This window comes from Acipenser ruthenus, chromosome 2 (genome assembly GCF_902713425.1).
Source record: "Acipenser ruthenus chromosome 2, fAciRut3.2 maternal haplotype, whole genome shotgun sequence".
Classification (NCBI taxonomy): domain Eukaryota; kingdom Metazoa; phylum Chordata; class Actinopteri; order Acipenseriformes; family Acipenseridae; genus Acipenser; species Acipenser ruthenus.
In genome coordinates this window covers 69,636,798-69,656,798 of record NC_081190.1, presented here as the reverse complement: position 1 = coordinate 69,656,798, position 20,001 = coordinate 69,636,798, and the positions used below count along the sequence as shown (strand labels likewise).

Below are 20,001 nucleotides of genomic sequence, written 5' to 3'. Positions count from 1 at the left end.
CCTAATCAAAAGGGGGTGCCAGCAAAAAACTGTAAATTAAATTTTCAAAACAAAGGGGGGGGCGGTGCAGAGCACGCCACCCAGAGCCCACTGGTCGACAAAAGACGCCATGTCGCCAGTGGACTCCGCGTCGGCGCGCTCCAACGCCACCCGGGAACGGAGGAGGGCCCTGAACATGGCCCCACAGTCAAAGAGACCCTCCCCGGTGATCTTACGCTTCCTGGTCTTGTAGATGGTAAGTTTTCCAAGAGCCAGGAGCAGATTCACCAGGAGGTCCCTCTTCCTGGTGGAGCCACGAACAGGGTGCCCGAAAATAAAAAGGGTGGGGGAAAAATGCAGCCAGAACTGCAGCAGGAGGTTCTTCAAGAACAAAAAGAACGGCTGCAGCCTGGCGCAAAGAAAATAAATGTGGAAAACCGACTCGGACTCGCCGCAGAAAGGGCATGCGGGGTCCGAGTCGGTGAAGTGACGCAGGACCTCTCCTGACGCGAGCGCTCCGTGTAGCACCCTCCAGCCCAGGTCCCCAGCGCCTCTGGGGACCAGCGGGGAGTACAAAGCCTCCCACTGGGGCCTCTCGCCCTCCGGGGGTTGGAGGGGCTCCCGCCAAGCGGTGTCTCGGCGGGAGACGAGGGCGAGGAAGTGGAGGGTGTGGAGCGCCATCGCGTACAGGGTCCTCCTCGACACGGAACGAAGGGGGGTCGAGGAGAACTGCGAGGTCCTGCTCAGGTGATTCTCGAGGGGAGGCTGAGGGGGAGCCCGATCCTTTGGTCTGATCAGCAGGGCCGGAGAGCCGGGGGTAGGGAGGGACGATGGCTCTCCGGACCCCCTCGAGATACCCGACAGAGTCTGGGTGCAAAGCTGCTTTGCACTCCCGGATCGCTCGGCGGGCCGTTCTGAGGGTCCCCCGAGTCGCCCTGGCGACCAGCGACCCGGGAGTCAGCCACGCCGAGCGTTGGTGATCCAGGAGATCCCAGACTCTGGTCACCTTGGCCGAGATCAACAGGCTCCGCACCGCGGGGGATTCCAACGCCTGCGCACCTAGATGGGGGTTGTGCAGCAGGGGCTCCAGAAGGAATTCCTCCCCCTCGGTCGGAACCGCGTCTCGGCCGATGTCAAACATGCTCCGGGTCCTGAGCAGGTCCTGGTAAAAGACCGGCAGCTCGGGGAGACGGATTCCCCGGAGATCGATCCAAAAGAGCTGCCGGTCGTAGCCCAGGTCGTGCAACTGGCGCAAGAGGAGGGACGCCAGCGTGCACCACTGCGGGGCCGGGTCTGCGTACAGGAATCTCTGCAGGGTCTGGAGGCGGAAGGTGTGCACCTGGGTCTTGATGCACACCAACCCTTGCCCTCCCTCGGCCAGAGGGAGGCTCAGAACCGCCGCAGAGACCCAGTGCTTTCCGGCCCAGAAGAAGTCCGTCAGCTTCCTCTGGACCCTGGCCACAAACTCAGGGGGCGGGCTCAGGACGGTGAGTCGATGCCAGAGCATCGACGCCACCAGTTGGTTAATCACTAAAGCCCGTCCCCTGAAGGAAAGCAGTTTCAGCAGACCCGACCACGACCTCAGCCTCGCAGCCACCTTGTCCTCCAACTCCACCCAGTTGGCTGCGACCGAGGTCTCCGCGGGGCTCAGGTGGACTCCCAGATATTTGAAGCCGTCCGCGCTCCACTTGAACTGCTGGAGCGCGACGGGAAGGGAGTCCACCCGCCAGGGACCTACTAGTAACCCGGAGCACTTGTCCCAGTTGATCCTGGCAGAGGAAGCGGCAGAGTAGACGCTCTGGCAGCTCCGCATCCTCTCCAGATCGACCGGATCGGAGGCCACCAGGAGCACGTCGTCGGCGTATGCCGACAGGACCACCCTCGTGTCCGGCGCGCCGAGCGCCAACCCCGTGAGCCTCCTGCGAAGGAGGCAGAGGAAGGGCTCGATGCACAGCGCGTACAGTTGTCCGGACAGAGGGCAGCCTTGACGTACTCCTCTCCTGAAGGCGAGGGGCGCGGTCAGGGACCAGTTCACCTTCAAAAGGCACTCGGCAGAGGCGTACAGCATTCGGAAGAGGCCGACGAACCTCGGCCCGAATCCGAATGCCCGCAGGGTTCCGAAGAGATACTCGTGATCCACCCGGTCGAACGCCTTCTCTTGGTCGAGAGACAGGAAGGCGACCGACCGACCGGTCCCCCTGCAGTAGTGCAGGAGGTCCCGAACCAGGAAGATGTTGTCGAAAATCGTCCGGTTCGGGACCGTGTAGGACTGGTCGGGGTGGATCACGTCTGCCAGCACGGACTTGAGCCTCAAGGAGGCGGCCTTGGCCACGATTTTATAGTCCGTGCATAGCAGCGAGACCGGGCGCCAGTTCTTCAGGCAGCGGAGATCCCCTTTCTTGGGCAGGAGCGTGATCACCGCCCGCCTCATCGAAAGGGGCATCTCCCCGGTCTCGTAGGCTTCCGCCAGGACCCGCGCAAAGGCGGGCCCCAGCAAGTCCCAGAACTTCTTGAAGAACTCCACGGTCAGCCCGTCGATGCCCGGCGATTTGTTATAGGGCATCCGACTGAGGGCGTCGGAGAGCTCGGCCAGGGTCAGCTGGCCCTCGAACTCTTCCCTGACGCCCTCGCCGACCGTGGGAAGCCCGTCCCACAGAACCCAGCACGCGTCAGAGTCGACGGGATCCGGAGAGAAGAGGTCAGAGTAAAAGGCTCTGGCCCTCTCGTTCACGCTCTCCGGATCCGTCAGAAGGGAGCCGTCGTCTGCCAGGAGGCAGGTGATGTTCCTGCGGTCTCCCTTCTTTTTCTCCAACGCGTAGAAGAAGTGTGAGCCGCGGTCCATCTCCCGGAGGAACTGGATCCGCGAGCGCACAAACGCCCCCCGGGACCGCTGGAGCTGCAGGTCCCGCAGGGTGCTCTTCTTCTCTACGTACGCGCTCTGCTCGAGTGGGTCCCCGCGAGCCAGGCGGCTCTCCAGATCGAGCAGCTCCCTTTCCAGCCGCTCAATCCGTGAGTCCCTCCGCCTGCTCGCGCCCCTCGTGTACTCCTGACAGAAGATCTTGATCTGCGCTTTCCCCACGTCCCACCACTGACGCCACGTGGGGAAGCGAGATCGTCTGCCGTGCCAGACCGTCCAAAAGTCCCGGAAAGACCGCTCAAAGCGCTCGTCCTCCAACAAGGCGTTGTTAAAGTGCCAGTAGGCGGAGGCGTGCCCGACTGGCACCAGGGCCACCGCCACGGCCACCAGGTTGTGGTCCGTGAACGGCGCCGGCCTGATGTCGGAGGAGCGGACGCAGTGAGCGTGGTTCCTGGTGACATAGAACCTGTCGATCCGGGACTGAGACACCGGCCCCTCCCTCACCCTGGTGAAGGTGAAGGCGGGGACGTCCGGATGCTGCCAACGCCAGATGTCGACCAGAGAGAGCTGAGCGGTCAGCTCTCTCAGGGCTGCCGACGAGAGAGGGTAGTGCTCTTGCGCCCCCACCCTGTCCGCGGCCTCGAGGGTGCAGTTGAAATCACCCCCGAGGACCACGCACTCGTCGGCGCCGATGTTGTTCATGTAGGTCGACATCCGGCGAAAGAACTGGACCCTCGCCGGACCCGTGGACGGCGCGTACACGTTCACCAGGTGAACGATACTGTCGCCGTCCCGGATCCGGTGGTGTAACAGACGGCCCGGCTCGACGTCTACCACATCGAGTACCGTGGGAAGAAAGGACCCGGAGAAGAGCGTCGCCACCCCACAGGAGGTGCCGGTGAGATGGCTGAACGACACTCTCCCCCCCCACTCCAGAAGCCAGCTGGCTTCCGTCTCTGGAGTCGTGTGGGTTTCCTGCAGGAAGCACACAGAGTAACCCCCTTTTTTCAGGAAGGAGATTACCTGGGCCCTGCGGAAAGGGTCCCTACACCCGTTGACGTTCACGGCACCGATGTGATACATGATCTTCTGTCAGGAGTGGTCGGTGACGCTCACGGGAGATCCTGAGTTCTCCCGAAGCTCACCAACTGGTCGTGTAACTTTCGGGCCCGAATGTGCACGTTCGAGCCCGAAGTTTTGTTGGCGTGGCTGGCCCTGAGGAAGGACCTCACAGAGGTTAGGACCCTCTGGAAGTCCCCCCATTTGTCCAGGGCCAGCTGTACCTTGTCCCTGCGGTGGATGGTGGCCTCCAAGAACTCCAGGAGATCCGCCGCAGGGATGTCAGGGAGAGAGACGGACGGAACCTCCGAGCCCACGCTGCCCGTGGACTCGGTATCCTCCTCCCTCTCCCTCAGCTCTCCATCGCCCCCCTCGCGATGGTAAAGCACAACGCACTCCCGTTGGTGGGTGAGCGCGTTGCGCCTTATTTTGAGCTTCACCGGTCCTCCCTGCGCCCCACCCCCAGGGGACGCGACGGGAGAGACCGGCGGAGGGACCCTCGCGGGGACCGTCTGCACCCTCGATTTCGGGGGCGCAGACGGGCGCTCGGCATACGCTGCCGAGCCAGATGGTTTGGTCCCCGCTCTGGGTCCCTCCTTTGAGGTCAGAGGCACGGTCTCAGGCCCGTCCTCTTTCCTCGAAGGAAGGGGATCCACCCTCTCGGGTCCTTCCCCTCCCTCCCCTAGAGAAAGGGGATACACCCTTTCGGGTCCTTCCCCTTCCTCCGCATCAGTCACCGGGACCGCCTCGGACGATGTTTCCCCCCCGACGGACGCGCGAGGGCCGGAGCCCTCGTCGCCGCCGGAAAGGGAAGCCCGAGGCGGTTGTTGTTTCAGGGGCTCCTCCCGCGCCCCCTCGGTGACTGGAACCGGTCCCTCGATGCTGGGTCGGGGACCGGTTTCTTGGCCCCGTTGCACTTCGGGGAGGGGATCTACCGTGAGGGCACCACCTTCTGCCCTCTCTGGTTCTTCCCCTCCCTTCCGCGCTCCGGAGACCAATGTAAGCGCGGGCTCCGCAGAGCCCGCCGCTGCCTCAGGGGGTGTTTCCTTCTCCCCCTCCGCGGCAGCACGAGGGCCGAAACCCCCGTCGCCGCAAGAGAGGGAAGCCTGAGGCAGCTCTTCTTCTTGGGGGGGCTGTTCTTCCCCCCCATCCGACCCCTCCGCGGGGGTCGTTTGCATGGGCCCTGCGTTGTCTGCGGAGCCCACGCTTGCCTCGGGGGCCGGATCTGCCTCCTCCCCGGAGACGGGAGCCAGAGGCAATTCTTTTTGTGGGAGGGGTGGTTCTTCCCCCCCCTCTGGCCCCTCGGCGGAGGTCGCCTGCATGGGCTCCGCGTTATCCGCGGAGCCCATGCCTGCCTCGGGAGCTGGTTCCGCCGCCCCCTCCTCGGCAACACAGGTTTCAGGACCCGTGTCGCCGTCGGAGGAAGGCGGTGCCCGAGGCAGGTGTTGTGTCGGGGGCCCCTCCTGCGCCCCCTCGGCGACCTCCCCTGCGGCCGGCCCCTCGGTGGTGGAATCAGGGCCGGCTTCCGAGGTCTCTTTAGTGACGGGGAGGGGATCTACCCGAAGGGCTCCATCTGCCCTCGCGGGTTCCTCCCTCCCCTTTGACCTCTCGGCGGGGGCCTCTTCCATGGGCTCCGCAGATTCCGCGGAGCCCCGGACCGCCTCGGGGGATGGATCCTTCTCCCCCTCTGTGGCATTACGAGGGCCGGGGCCCTCATTGCCGGCAGAGGGGGGACGCCGAGGCGGTCGCTTTGGTTTTGGGGGGCCCTCTTTTGCCCCCCCGGGGACCCCCACCATGAGGCCGGTACGTGTGCACTTGCGTGCACACGTGGGGAGGCGTGCCTGCGCCTTCCTCTTCCCCCTGAAGCTGCCGGAGGCTGTCCCCTGCCCTGCCACGGCGACGGGGAGTTCACCTCCGGCAGCGTCTCTCTCCTCACTCCCGGGGGTGAGGTGTTTTGTTTTTCGGGCGGCTTTGCCGCCCTGCCTTGCGGGGGGTGCCGTGGGGGGAGTCTCCTTATCAGGGACTCCCCCAGACCCACCGCCAGATGGTGTGGCGGCGGGCTTCGTCTCCCCCCGCTTGGCCTCCCCCGTGGACCTGGCCGCCACCTTCTTTTTGCGGCGGGCGACCTAGGTCCATTCGGCGGCCTTCTCCCCCCGCGCGCTTTCAGGAGGCGCGGAGGGTCCGGCCACCTCGGGGGCCTTCTCTCCCTTTCCCCCCTCAGATGTTCCTGGGAGGGGGGCGGGTACCTTTTTGCCCCCCTCTGTGGGCCTTTTTGAGGGCCCCGGGGGCGAGGTGGACTCGGAGGGGCGCGGTGCGGGCGCGGGTGGCTTTGCGCCCTGCTGGAGCTTGGGGCACCTCTTTTTCTGGTGCCCCAGCTCCTTGCAGTGGTAGCACCGCACCTCCTCCGAGGAATAAAAGATTACATAATTGGTCCCCTCGAAGGGGACCACAAAGCTACCCTCCGCGGTGTCCCTCCCCGCCAGGTGGATGGTCACCTGGCGGCGGAAGGACAGGATGTGGCGGAGGGCCTGGTCCTTGCAGCCCAGGGGGAGGGGGTGGATAGCTGTTTTTATCTCCCCCAGGGCTTGCAGATGGGGCCTGAGCAGGTCGTCCCTCAAAAAAGGTGGCACATTGGAAAGGACGACCCTTGTGCCCAGGCCCGCGAGCGGTTCGACGGGGATAAAAATCCCCGCCACCGCGAGACCCCTCTCAATCGCCGTGTTCGCGGCGGCCTCCGATTTTAAGAAGAAGACGGCTTTGCCGTACATCTTGGAGGCCGCCACGATGGCCGATGGCCCCACCACCTTGGCCATGGCCTTGACAAAGCCCTCGATTGAGAGGGAGTCCTTCAGGAGGCACCTGACCCCGTGCCTCCTGGTAATATTTTTAAAAGGTGTTGCAGCCTCCCCTGCAGCCACCTTTGCCCATTTTTGAGGGGCTTGTAGAGCTTGCCCACTCATTTTATTTATTTATTTGTTTATTTATTTATTTGTTTGTTTATTTTTTTTTTAATTATTATTTTAGATAAGTAAAGAAAACAAAATAATACACCCACCCCTGCACTTCAATAGTGCAGAGGCAGATAAAAAAAAAATTAAAAACAAACAAACAAAAAATATTTATTTATTTTTAAAACAAAGAAATAAAATAAAATAAAATACACACAAACACAAACCCCTGCACTCCAATAGCACAGGGGCAAAATAAAAATGAAACAAATAGAAAAGTGTTTTTTTTTTTTTTTTTTTTTTTAATAAACAAACAAACGTTTTTTATTTATTTTTTAATAAATAAACAAATACAAAATCACACACCCCTGCACTCCAATAGTGCAGGGGTAAAAGAAAAATTCAAAAATAAATCAAAGTTTGAAACTAAAAAATAGCTTCAAACTTAAAAGAAAATCAGAAACTAAACTAAGGGCAAACAAAGGAGCACATGGCCTGTGCTCCCTGCCTGCCCTTCCCCCACTCTGCACAAGGCAGAAGCAGGGGATTAAAACAAAAGTATTTTTAAAACGAAAACTAAAACAGTGTTATGATTTAAAATGATTTTAAAATAAACTAAAGAAAGTGCTCTTTAATACAAAATTAAAAAGAAAAGAAAAGAAACAAGTTTAAATGAAATAAAAATTAAAAGAACAAAACAAACAAAAGGAAAAAAAACAAGCCAAAATGGCTGCCCTCCTACACTTGCAAACAAAGCAAGTGTAGGAGAACAAAAGAAAAAAGAAATAAAATGTGTTTTTAAAACACTAAATAAAAGTTTTAATTAACAAAAAAGGTGCCCTGCTGCTTTAGACAAAAGATAAAATAAAAAGATTTGGAAAATAAAAAGTTTAAAGCACTGTTTTCTTAACTCAGAGCAGGAGCTCTCCTCACACACGTCTGCTCTCGCTCAAGGGTACAGCAGCAGTGTCCCCAAACCTGGAATTGAACCCACAACCCTCCGGTCAAGAGTCAGAGCCCTAACCACTACTCCACACTGCTGCCCAATATAATCTGTATAAAAAAAAATGGTAGGCGAGGATCAATTGAGTTTTTTCAAATGACATGAACCTCCGATTTAGTCACAAATATTATTGTAGCGTTTTCAGTTGTTATCGACTTAACTTAAAATAATCAACCGCCGAATCAGGTCTATTTTCTCACGCTAACAGACTAAGGACTCTGTTGGCCAGGCCCACGCCAAAACAAAATAATAAAACTTATCTCTAACCAGTCGCTCTTTCCTCTTATACAGCCCCAGTCATTTCTATAACCAGCTATATATTTTTTTTCCCCACATACGTTAGCACACTCCTTTCCTCTAATTTGTGGGAACGTTATTTCACCCACTCACGTGGAGGACCGGCCACTATTTATAGTTCCATCACACGTGATCCCCTCCTCCCAATCGCTGCACCCCTGTGGTTCCCGCGTCGGACTAAACTCCGACCCCAGGAACTACCACAGCCCCTGAAGACGAGGGGATGTCACAGGGAGCCTCAACTACCACCCCTCCAACCCTCGTTTCCCTATTTACCCCCAAACACACCAACAGACACGCACACACTCACTAAGATCCCCAAACGACCTGCCCCACCCACTCTTACACCCCTCCCCCCAATTCCCCTAATGGCGTGGGCGGTCTCACAATACACAAGAATGACACACAAAGGAACAGACACACAAATGTTTACAGTCCCTGCAGAGGCAGCGATACAGCAGTCGAAAAGTTACAAGATCGCTTCAGTATATATGTCGCTACATGGACCCACCCATCGTTTACAGGGTGCCGTGGAGTTTACTGCAGGTTGTTGGTGCGTTCCTAAACACAACGATGAGTAGCAACACTTAAAAAAAAAACGTTCCTAATTTCAAAGATGAGAGCTAGTGATGTATGGATCAACGAAGACTCAACATACTCACAGATTGAACTACTGTGCTACAAAGCAAATCAGCTTCAAAACTGCAAATGTTAAAAAAAAACATGAATTTTAATTTATAAAACCGTGCATACGCAAACAAATTAACTAATTAACGTCATTATTGTTGTAAAACTGTTTTATTGTATAACATTAAGGGAGAAATAGCTACCCACTCAGCTCCTAGAAAGTCTCAAATGCGACTTGAAATATATTTCGGAATTATAGATTGACCACGTCTGGGACATGTACTTTTGCTCTGCATTGCGCTTTGTATCAGTAAGCTACCATTATAGCCACATCTTTGTCAGATATTTATATAATTGATTGGTTATCCACGTAAAATCTCAGACAGCTGCAGCCACCACTGCAATGACGTCCATAATCAACGAAGCGTTCCTAAATACCCGGAAATGCTGACCTTTTTAGTGATGTTTTTGTTGACTCAATGCTGAACACTACCGTTGAGTTTAGGTATGCACCCGTGTGTGCACCTTTCCAAAAAAATGTGAACGTGGCAGTTTTAATATAGAGAGATTTTTCTCAGTTGTTTAAGATTGAGTACTTAGTTTTGGTTTGTACTATATACACAGGGTGCAGTGTACAAAAAGGCCTGGGTGCTGATTTTGATACTTATGAGGGAGATGTTTGTCTCCTATACATTCAATGCCAAATCTAGTTACAGCTATTATGTGTTTCCCTTTTTAAAGTCCTGAGTACCAGTCTTGTTTTGGTGGAACCCAGCATCAAGGCTGTTTCTGCTCACACAAAAGATCATTGGTGTGTCAGTATTATTAGACCACCCAATGTTCTGCAAACATGTTGCATTTTACTGTAAGTATTGTACTGAAAATTAGATTTAAAAAATCAGTAAAATACCAGTATTCAGTTCTGGGCACATATTGTATCAAAGACCCTTTCTATGGCCTGTATTTTTTTCATTTTTCTGAGTCGACCAAGGTCCAGCTAATTGGTATATGAACAGAGCGCAATCTCATTGGAGATAATTGCTTCAAATTACAGTCACAGACTCTAATAAGTAAATCGCTCCCTACCCTAGTCTTGAAAACATCTAGTAAAAAAAATGCCTCACAGCCAAGGGCACTGTATATTGGTCCTAATTCAATCGCTGTTGCCTCTTACTAAATGACATTCTTCATGACATGTGACATCTTGACCACTCATTAATTAGGACATTTAACAGCTCTTTCAAGAGAATAGTTTCAGAAACAAATGTCAAATGAGGCTTAAAGGGTTTTGTATTATTGCAAGGAAGTGGACTCCTTTCTAATTAGCTGATTTTTTTGTTTTGTTTTATTTATTATTCATTTTTCCTAACATACAATTCCAGTTCATAAACAGTGCTAATGTGGCACATTTTTTCTTTCATAGCTTTCAAACAGGATGCAAGGGATTGCAGAATATCAAAATGTAAGGTGTCTCCACTCGTTCCAGGTTTCTGTCTCCAGTCAATTGTGTATTGAAAAATTACGCTTTGTGTAAAATCGCAGGGAAGTCTAAATTATTCCTCATTTCTGCCAAGCTACACCATATAGACTGCAGATCTGCCTAAAGATTTTTTATTTGGACTACAGCCACAGATTACAATGGCGTCTACATGTCCCGTTATGAAATTATTCTTTAAGTATTTCAATGAGTGACATCACAATAGAGGTAGCTCATATTACAATACTCAATTTATAATTCTAAGTTCATCATGCAAAGCGCCATACCATAATCAATGGGAATAAGTATTCCATTGAAATTGTGGGTAGCTGGGAAAGTGTATGCATCAACAAATCTCTGTAGACCATACAAAGATAGTAAATGGTGCTGGATTTGCAGTGGTTATGTCCTTTTGCCTTTTGGTTGTTGGTTTACATACAGCCAATTTCCCAAGGGTAAAATTGTCTAGAACAGTGAAGTGGGAATTTTCTTGTCTTATGACCAGGGTTAGCAAAACAGGTAAATACCACATCTTCTTGGGTAGGACAGCATGGCAAATTTACAGGTGATGCTGTGCTTTTTACCAGTATATACTGCAGCATTCAAAACAGTAATTAAAAATGATACATTGAAAATATATTCCTGAGTATATGTTACGCTATCCCAGTTAGTTTTTTGTAAGCTTTGTACAGACTGCCTTCCTCCTCAGTTTAAGTTTTGAAGGAGTCTGTCTCATCCCGCTGTATACAGTAATGGTACCCCTGACAACGAGCAGGAAGCTCGCCAAGATAGGGAATATGAATTGCAGCACTGAAAGTGCAGATAGTAATACTCAATTATTACTTAGAAACAGCAGCCATAATATAATCAATTGGGGATAGGGCCACCATGGGCAGTCAGGATGTCACAGATTGCACAGATTTAGGGACACTCGGCCATCCTCAATGATTACTTGAAGTTCTTGAGAACAGTTGGGGGTGGAAATCTGCTGGTCATAAAAAGTCTGTTTTCCAGAATGGCTCATCCTATAGTTGTGTGTTTACTTCAAATTTTCTTATTTAGCCACCATAAATGTATTTACTAACACTTTTTTTCAACACACTAAGCCCATTTAAAAGTGAATATTATATTTTCTTCCCCAACAAATTTACCATATTCAAAAGTCCACTAGGCAGAGGCATAATTCGGTTTTTAACACAACAATATGTACTTTTTTATATATGCATTGACAATCTTGAACATAAATCATGTTATTTCCAAAAGTGGGTTACCATTGTGATGTCCTAATCAATATCTTGTGATGAAACAGTTCTTCTTATTAAGTGCATTCTTCATAATATTTATTTTTCTTTTTTTCTATTTCTTTTTTACATTTTATATATTTTTTAAAAACGCTAGTATTATTATTACATACTGCACCATGCAGTATCTGCTGTATATTTTAGAGAGGAGAGGAGAGGAGACTCTTGAGGTCAAATCAGTGGTGTCCTGACTCCCCATAGTGGACCCTATTCACAGTATTATAGCAGGGATTCTGTCCTATCCCTGTGTGATTTAGACACAATGGGGTTGATGTAAGGATACATGCAAAGTGATTTACGGCTGGAAAACACCCATAATGTGGCCAAAATCTGCATTTTGCACACGCAAACCGTGTTTTGCGGCTGTAAAGTGGGACTTTCGCAGGCACTGAAAATGTAAAGCTGTATGTAAAGAATGGTTTTCACCGGGCGTTCGGCACCTGCTATCAAATTAGCCATCATTAAGCCATTTAAATGTATTCAAATGAAAAAAAGAGCATGGAATTGGGCAGGAATCTGGAATACTAAGCGGGCGCAGACATTATAATGAGATGTAAGGATTTTGCCTTGCACTTAGGCAATTGCTGACCCTCCAAAAATGTTGCACCTCCTCTTACAAGGTGCAAACCATTGTAGAAGCGAGTAACTAAGAGCTGTATAAAAGCACACACCTGCAGAGACCTGTCATTGGCTTCAGGGTGGCTGCTGGGGTACACTTCCTGATGCGGCGACACTTGGCTCTTGTTGAGGACAGGCAGGAGAAAACCCTGCATATTCAAAACCAGGGTCACTTTGTTTGGGATGCGGTAAGATGCGTGGTAAGGCTTTATCGTCTCACTCCGCAGATCATCCTAGACCTAATAGCTTAATTTCACTTTTTCATCACCTGGTTGACTGTCCTCCTGGTAACACCGACAGCATTGACTTTATCCACTATAGAGGACCATATCACCTCTTTGGTAGCATAACTCATGTTGGCTGCTTTTCTAAATAACTCAGTTTCATGCTGAGTGACCTCAGCTTCCTCAGAAAACTTTTCTGTGCGCCAACAGAACTTTGTTGCCCGTCCTCTGACATATTTTTTTGTTTGATTTGATTTTTGGGCTCCACAAATCTCATACAGCGCCTACTGCTCTCTGTACTCCTAAATCACCTCAACTCTGGGCTGTAAGTGCGGCTGCTAAATATCCTGATGCACAGGCAGCACTCATTATGACCCTCATTATCATGACTGCAGCTCATTATTTGTGTGTGTTGAGTAATTTGCATTGCTCTTAAGCTTACATAGGCCACAATGCAAAATAATTGCCTGGTCGCTAGGCAATTTGGATTTTGCAGCCGCAATTGTTTGCACTACACCTATCCTTACATCAGCCCCAATGTACCTAAATCATATCTACAATATATTTTGGGCCACACTGGGGACAGACAGGCAGATAAATAGATAGATAGATAGACAGATAGATAGATAGATAGATAGATAGATAGATAGATAGAATAACATCTGAGGTGTATTCAAGGTATAGATCTCTCTATATTTATTTTATTCATGGGCCGTTGCTGAAACAAAACCAGAGCACCTTAATTGCTTAGATCTCTAGGTTAAAAACAAAACATTGAAGCTGAGCCATCCCGAATTCGTTTATAAGCACAGCGTATATATTTCAATAAAGTGTTTACGCATTACAACATTACAAAATGTAACTTGCCTTTTAGTCCTATGAATTGGTTGTGAATAAATATTACAAAATCCCGGTCGTGTACGTGTATAATATATTAAACACGTGTGTATTATACGATAATATATCAAATCTAAAAGACATTTAAACGGCCCATATGGGATGAGTCGCAATATATGAATCTGAAACCTACTTAAGCAAGACGTACAATATGGCTAGTGATTAATCAAAAGGCCAAACATACTGCACCCCCTAAACCGCAGACACACAAAAGGAATCTCTTTCTTTTTTTCTTTCTCTCGCTCCTGCTATGGTCGGCCCCTCCTTTCTCTACCTCCCCTCCCTTCGCATAGTGCAGCGCCAGCCCTTTTGTGACTCACTGCAGTGTCTAACAGACCCACCTGCTGTATTATTATTATTATTTTGTTTTACTCATCCACTCTCTGGCTCAAAAAACAAACCTTCTGTGTATGATTTTTGAATGAACATTACATCCCTGAGACCTAACCCCCGCATTGGACACTTTAGCAACCCAAGGAAATAAAACGTTTGTCTTAGTCGTCAGTCTTCCACTTCAGCGTGTTGCTATCCACTCCCTGCAGCAGATTGCACTTTTCACGAGAAACGTTGATTTTCACCTGGACACATCCTTTATGACCATCACAAAGGTAGGACAAAACAAATACCAATGCCAGTGGCTGTGTGTTTTAGAAGTGGGCGCTTCTAAGGTAGCATCGTATTAAAATAGTTTTTGCATCATGTTCCTGGGGAAACTACAGTGTAAATATGTAAAGTTCTATTTACAAATATCTGTAGTGCTGCAGCGTGCACGGGGGTAAGGGTCAGGGCTGGTATACCTCAGTTAAAATCACTCGATTAAACCGTTATTAAGTCTTTTTTTTATTTGTGTTTCTTTTCTCCTTACTCGTGGCGTCAGGCTACCTGCTGTTTTATTGGTTTAAAAACATGTTTGTTACGGCGTTTTCCACATAAATTAGAAGCCTACCATTACTACAGGCTACATTTTAACGAGTGTTCATTGAAGAATTCTTGATACGGTGGTGCTGTATATGAACAAACGTGTGAAAAGTACTTTTCCAGTCACGTTCTGCTTAAGATTGGGGACCAAGTAACGAACATTTTTGTCAAACTATTATTTGAGTGAAACATGCGCGCGCGCGTGATGTATTTTGAAGCTCGTGGTGCCGACAGCACTATGTGTTTGCACCCACCGGGTTGTTTTTAAAAGACCTGGTGTTGTCATCTAACGCTTTTTGTTTCCTTTTAGAGTTCTGAGGTATCACTTTCCCATTCTGTTGAATGCATATTGAAGCTCTGAGCGGGCTATCCATTGCTCAGCGGCTCAGCCCCAGTAATGTACATTATGTGGCTTATGTCCTAACAAACGGTTTGTGTTGTAGTCCAAGGCATGCTCACTGGAATGGGAGTGTGCCTGCTGCTTCCTTTCATGCATAGTTTTTCAATGGTAATTACACAGTGCTCTGGTTTCTCTTTGTGTGGAGTTCACAGGTCTTGACAATATCTGCACAACACATTGACCCTGACTGAAGGCACTATGGCTAAATACACAGGGTGTTTTGACCAATAATCAACAACTTTAATTGATTTTTTTGTTCACCTTCACTTTTTATCTCCCAGGTAATTCCAGGGATGTAAATAAGACACCTACTGCATAGTGGTTTTATCCCTTCCAGGTTTTACTACGAGCTTGATTAGCGCCAGTGTATAGGTAAAATAATTAGACACTCTACATTTTTATAAAAAATAAATAAATAAAAAAAAATCGTCAGGAAGATCATTAGCAATAATTTCCCTGCTCCTAGCTGCAATTACATTGTTTTTTCTTTATAGTTTGAACCCATTGGTTTTTCTTTTAATCCTTTCAGAAAATGTCCCTTTGTCCTTGTACTTGTTGTTACACACAGTAGCACCTGCTTACCAAGTCCAATATTAGAGTAGCTGCAGAAATAAGACCCCCCCCCCCCTTCCATTTCATATTAGTTTCATCCATTCCAGTTTTTACTGTCTGCTTAATAAGACACCCTGTGGCTAATCAAGCTCGTAGTAAAACCTGGAATGGGTAAAACTGCTATGCAATAGGAGTGTGACCTGTATCTCATATTTGCTTTTGCCCCTTAGGACTGAAACTGACTTGCAAAGGGTACCTTATGTAATTTGCTTATGTAAATTACGTATGTAATTTGTTTTACACAGTTGTTTACTAGATATTATGTCACTAAGTCCTAAGCCCCCAGGTATGTGATTGAACACTATTGTTAGGTATAATGCACCCTTTTATTCAGAAGAAGTTGCAAAATGACGGGGTTCTGCACAGAGCTGCTGGCAGCATTCCTCCGGTTCTTCTGGCATTCTCCATTGCTGTTTAAACAGCTGATCTACTCATTAGAGAGATCTGCTCTGATGCAGATTTATCATTATTTAATACAAACCTGAAGAAGTGGCTGAGGTGACTAATTATGATCAAGTAATGTCAAATAGTTTAACCAGTTTAGTACCACCAATGCAAAGGTCCAATGTTTAGAAAGCTAATAACTCACGACAGGCTGAATGGCTGTAATATATAGACGAGTGCTTCCATCCACCCAAGACATCTATATAATATACAGATGTGAGTGTACAGCCTGGAGCATGTTGTTAACCTTATACAATGGTAAAAATAAAAAGAAGTAATAAGAGACCAAACCCTACTGTGTGTTTGTACTGAAATATTTACTCACCCATGGAATGTTGCTTGTCAGTCAGATCGCTGGAATGTTCAGCAATGGATTTCATGTAAAAGATCTCAGCAAGAGCAGTACATTTAGACTGCTCATATAATACAAATGCTGTATTCTGTTTTGGTAAAATGTATTATTTTTTTTTTGTTTATTTTCTCCTCAAGGTTTTGAAATCAATCCACCCTTTGTTAGTCTCATCAACATTTTACCATTTCTGTTACAGTAAATCACATTTCAGATGTATTACATTTTTATTCACCTAGAAATGTCTCTGAAGGTACAACACTGTAGAGAAACCTACTTGTTTGCTCAATGATTTCTTTGCTGGAGAGATATACCCAATTAGTTAGCCTTAGTTGCTGTTTGTTTAAGAATGCAGAGCATGTTTAATCTTTAATTTGGCAGCTGCTTGAGGAAAAAGTGAGCAACAAGAAATCACAGTCATCCTATGCATTGTTCTTTTATGGCGTTAAATATTAAAAAGTGATATGCTACTGGTTTCAATTGTGCTACAGAGAGAACGAAATATTAGTACAGTAGTCTCTGGCTAAAGAACACCCCTTGGGAAGCAAGCAAAGTGTTCTCTTAGCCAAAGTTTTCTAAGACAGAGTTGACCACAATATGCCAAGGTCAGTCACGTCATGAATCAATAAATACAAATGTATTTATTAATTATGTCATGAAGCACGTGCATCAACATGTGAAATGAACAAAATAAGTATAAGAGAAGCAATAGGCAAGTGTATGTTAATAAACTATGATAATAAATTAAGTGACAAACTAACGTTAATAAATGGGGCTCCCGAGTGGCGCATCCAGTAAAGGCGCTCCGCACGGAGTGTAGGATATGCCCTATAGCCTGGAGATCGCAGGTTCGAATCCAGGCTATGTCACAGCCGACCGTGACCGGGAGTTCCTAGGGGGCGGCGCACAATTGGCTGAGCGCTACCTGGGTAGGGAAGGCTTGGGTCGGCAGGGGAATCCACGGCTCACCGCGCATCAGCGACCCCTGTGGCCAAGGGCCTGTTGTTCTGCAGTGGATCTGCCAGATCTGTGTTGTCCTCCGGCACTATAGGTCTGGTGGCATTGCTGTGGATCTGCAGTGCGAAAAATGACAGCTTGGCAGGAGCACGTTTCGGAGGACGCGTGTTCCGAGCCGAGGATACAGATAATAATTGGGCATGCTAAATTGGGGAGAAAAACCGGGGTAAAAAAAATTGGCGACGACTAAATTCTTATAAAAGAAAAAAAAAAACACGTTCATAAACAAACTGACAAACTAAATTAGCAAAGCACCCCTAACAGTAATTATGAATACGAGAATTAATTTTAAATCAATGGTTATTAACATAGCACCCATACACACGTTAAGAAATGCAGCAGCAGCTCTAGATTACTCTTGCGATGACAAGTCAATTTGGAAAAGATTGAATAAACCATTTGAATTTGAGTTTGATGATGGTGAGTTATCAGGTTACAAAACAGTACTGTGTCAGTTTTGAATCGGTTAGCAATGAATCACTATCGTGCTAAAAAGGTGTTCTTTTAAGCGAAGTTCCTGTTCCTTTAGGTGGAGCATTTCCAATGGGAAAATTCTGTTTCACCACAAGTGTGTTCCCTAAGCCGAAGTGTTCTCTTAGGAGGTGTTCCTATATGCGGAGACTGCTGTGTTGGATAACAGAAACCCGGCAGTCTGTCATCCAGAAGCAGAAAGCTGTATCAACAGTATTGATGGATATTGTCAGTTTGAACGAATATGTTCATTTTCTTATTTTATTTTTTTACTTTTACAATATTATTTTCAAATGTGTGAATATCACCAAAATGTAATACACTTAAGTGTATTATATTCATCCTAAAAGAATACAATACAATTTTGATTTGTTTTATTTTTTTACCATCAATCCTCTGCAAACGTACCTTTCATATTCCTGAAATCCTTCTAATATTTCTCTGTGAAGGAGACTCAGTTGTACTGTAAAGTCTATTTACAGTATGTTTCTGATAATGTGGTCTAATTCAATGGTATCCAAACTCCTTTGTCTAGAAAAAAACAATTGGTGTGTGTCATATATATGTATATGTGTGTGTGTATATATATATATATATATATATATATATATATATATATATATAATATATATACACTGAGTGTACAAAACATTAGGAACACCATCCTAATATTGAGTTGCACCCCCTTTTGCCCTCAGAACAGCCTCAATTCGTTGGGGCATGGACTCTACAAGGTGTCGAAAGCGTTCCACAGGGATGCTTGACCATGTTGACTGCTTCCCACAGTTGTGTCAAATTGGCTGGTAGTGGATCTCTACTCCGAATAGCTTGTTCCATCTCATCCCACAGATGTGCAATTGGATTGAGATCTGGTGACTGGGCAGGCCACTGCAGTAAGCTGAATTCATTGTCATGTTCGTGGAACCATTCCTGGACAATCCTAGCCTTGTGGCATGGGGCATTATCCTGCTGAAAAAATCCATTAGCAGATGGATACACTGCCGCCATGAAGGGATGCACCTGATTGGCAATGATGTTCAGATATCCTGTGGCATTCAAACGTTGCTCCACTTTTATCATGGGGCCTAATGTGTGCCATGAAAACACGCCCCACACCATCACACCACCATCACCAGACTGCAATGTTGACACGCGGCATGATGGATGCATGTACTCATGTGGTTTTCTCCATACCCTAGTCCTCCCATTAGCGTGAAACAGCAGGAACCGGGATTCATCAGACCAGGCAATGTTTTTCCATTCCTCCAGTGTTTTCGTTATAGCCCACTGCAACCACAGTTTCTTGTGTTTTGCTGAAAGAAGTGGAACTCTGTTAGGTCGTCGGCTGCCATACCCCATTCGTGTCAAGGTACGACAAGTTGTGCATACTTTTATGGGTCTTTCGGCACCAATGTTGTACTGGACTGTCAGTTGACTAACTGTAGCCCGTCTGTTGCTCTGCACAATTCGTGTCAGCCTCCTTTGGCCTCTTTCATCAATGAGCTGTTTTCGACCACTGGCCTGCCGTTGGCTGGATGTCCTTTGGGTGGCGGACCATCCTTGATACACATGGGAAACTGTTGAGCGTGAAAAACCCAGCAGCGTTGCAGTTCTTGACACACTCAAACCGGCGCGCCTGGCACCTACTACCATACCCCGTTCAAAGGCACTTACTGTAAATCTTTTGTCTTGCCCATTTACCCTCTGAATGGCACACATACACAATCCATATCTCAATTGTGTCAAGGCTTAAAAATCCTTCTTTAACCTGTCTTCCCTTCATCTACACTGATTGAAGTGGATTTAACAGGTTACTTCAATAAGGGATCATAGCTTTCACCTGGATTCACCTCGTCAGTCTATTTCATGGAAAGAGCAGGTGTTCCTAATGTTTTGTACACTCAGTGTATATATATATATATATATATATATATATATATATATATATATATATATATATATATATATATATATATAGTTTGAGAAAGGAAAACTGCTGTGTACCAAAATGATCAATAAGAAAAAAAGAAAAGGATATTTCAGGTACTTTAAAAAGGTAGAATAATTGATTACAAATGTCCTACGGCTGAATACAAAAAAACAGTGCTTTAAGAAGTGTGTGTGTGTGTGTGTGTGTATATATATATAAAAGTTTTAGAACACCTCCATTTTTCCAGTTTTTATTGAAATTTACGCAGTTTAATGTCTCAATGTACTCTGAAATTAAAGCATAGAACAAATAAACAATTGGAGATAAAAAAGAAATCATGGAATCGTTTTGTTTAACAAAATTTAATCTAAATTTTTGACTCATCAAAGTAGCCACCTTTTGCAGATATAACAGCCGAACACACTCGTGGCATTCTTTCTACAATGGAAATCAAATATTGTTCGGAAAGTTCTTCCCAACACTGTTGCAGAAGTTCCCACAAATGTGTTGCACTTGTAGGTTGCTTTGCTTTTACCCTTCTGTCCAGTTCATCCCAAACCAGCTCGATGGGGT

At 47.5% G+C, this 20,001-nt stretch overlaps 1 protein-coding gene across 1 annotated transcript in view; it reads left to right on the top strand.

The window, feature by feature from the left end:
• The first annotated feature begins 13,555 nt into the window (after window positions 1-13,555).
• LOC117408545 (coronin-2A-like) overlaps window positions 13,556-20,001 on the top strand; it is a 72,643-nt gene continuing 66,197 nt past the window's right edge. The window contains exon 1 of the mRNA XM_034013624.3: window positions 13,556-13,895. Within this exon, the coding sequence (XP_033869515.1) occupies window positions 13,881-13,895 (15 nt within the window). The 5' untranslated portion in view covers window positions 13,556-13,880. The remainder of the gene's footprint in view (window positions 13,896-20,001) is intronic.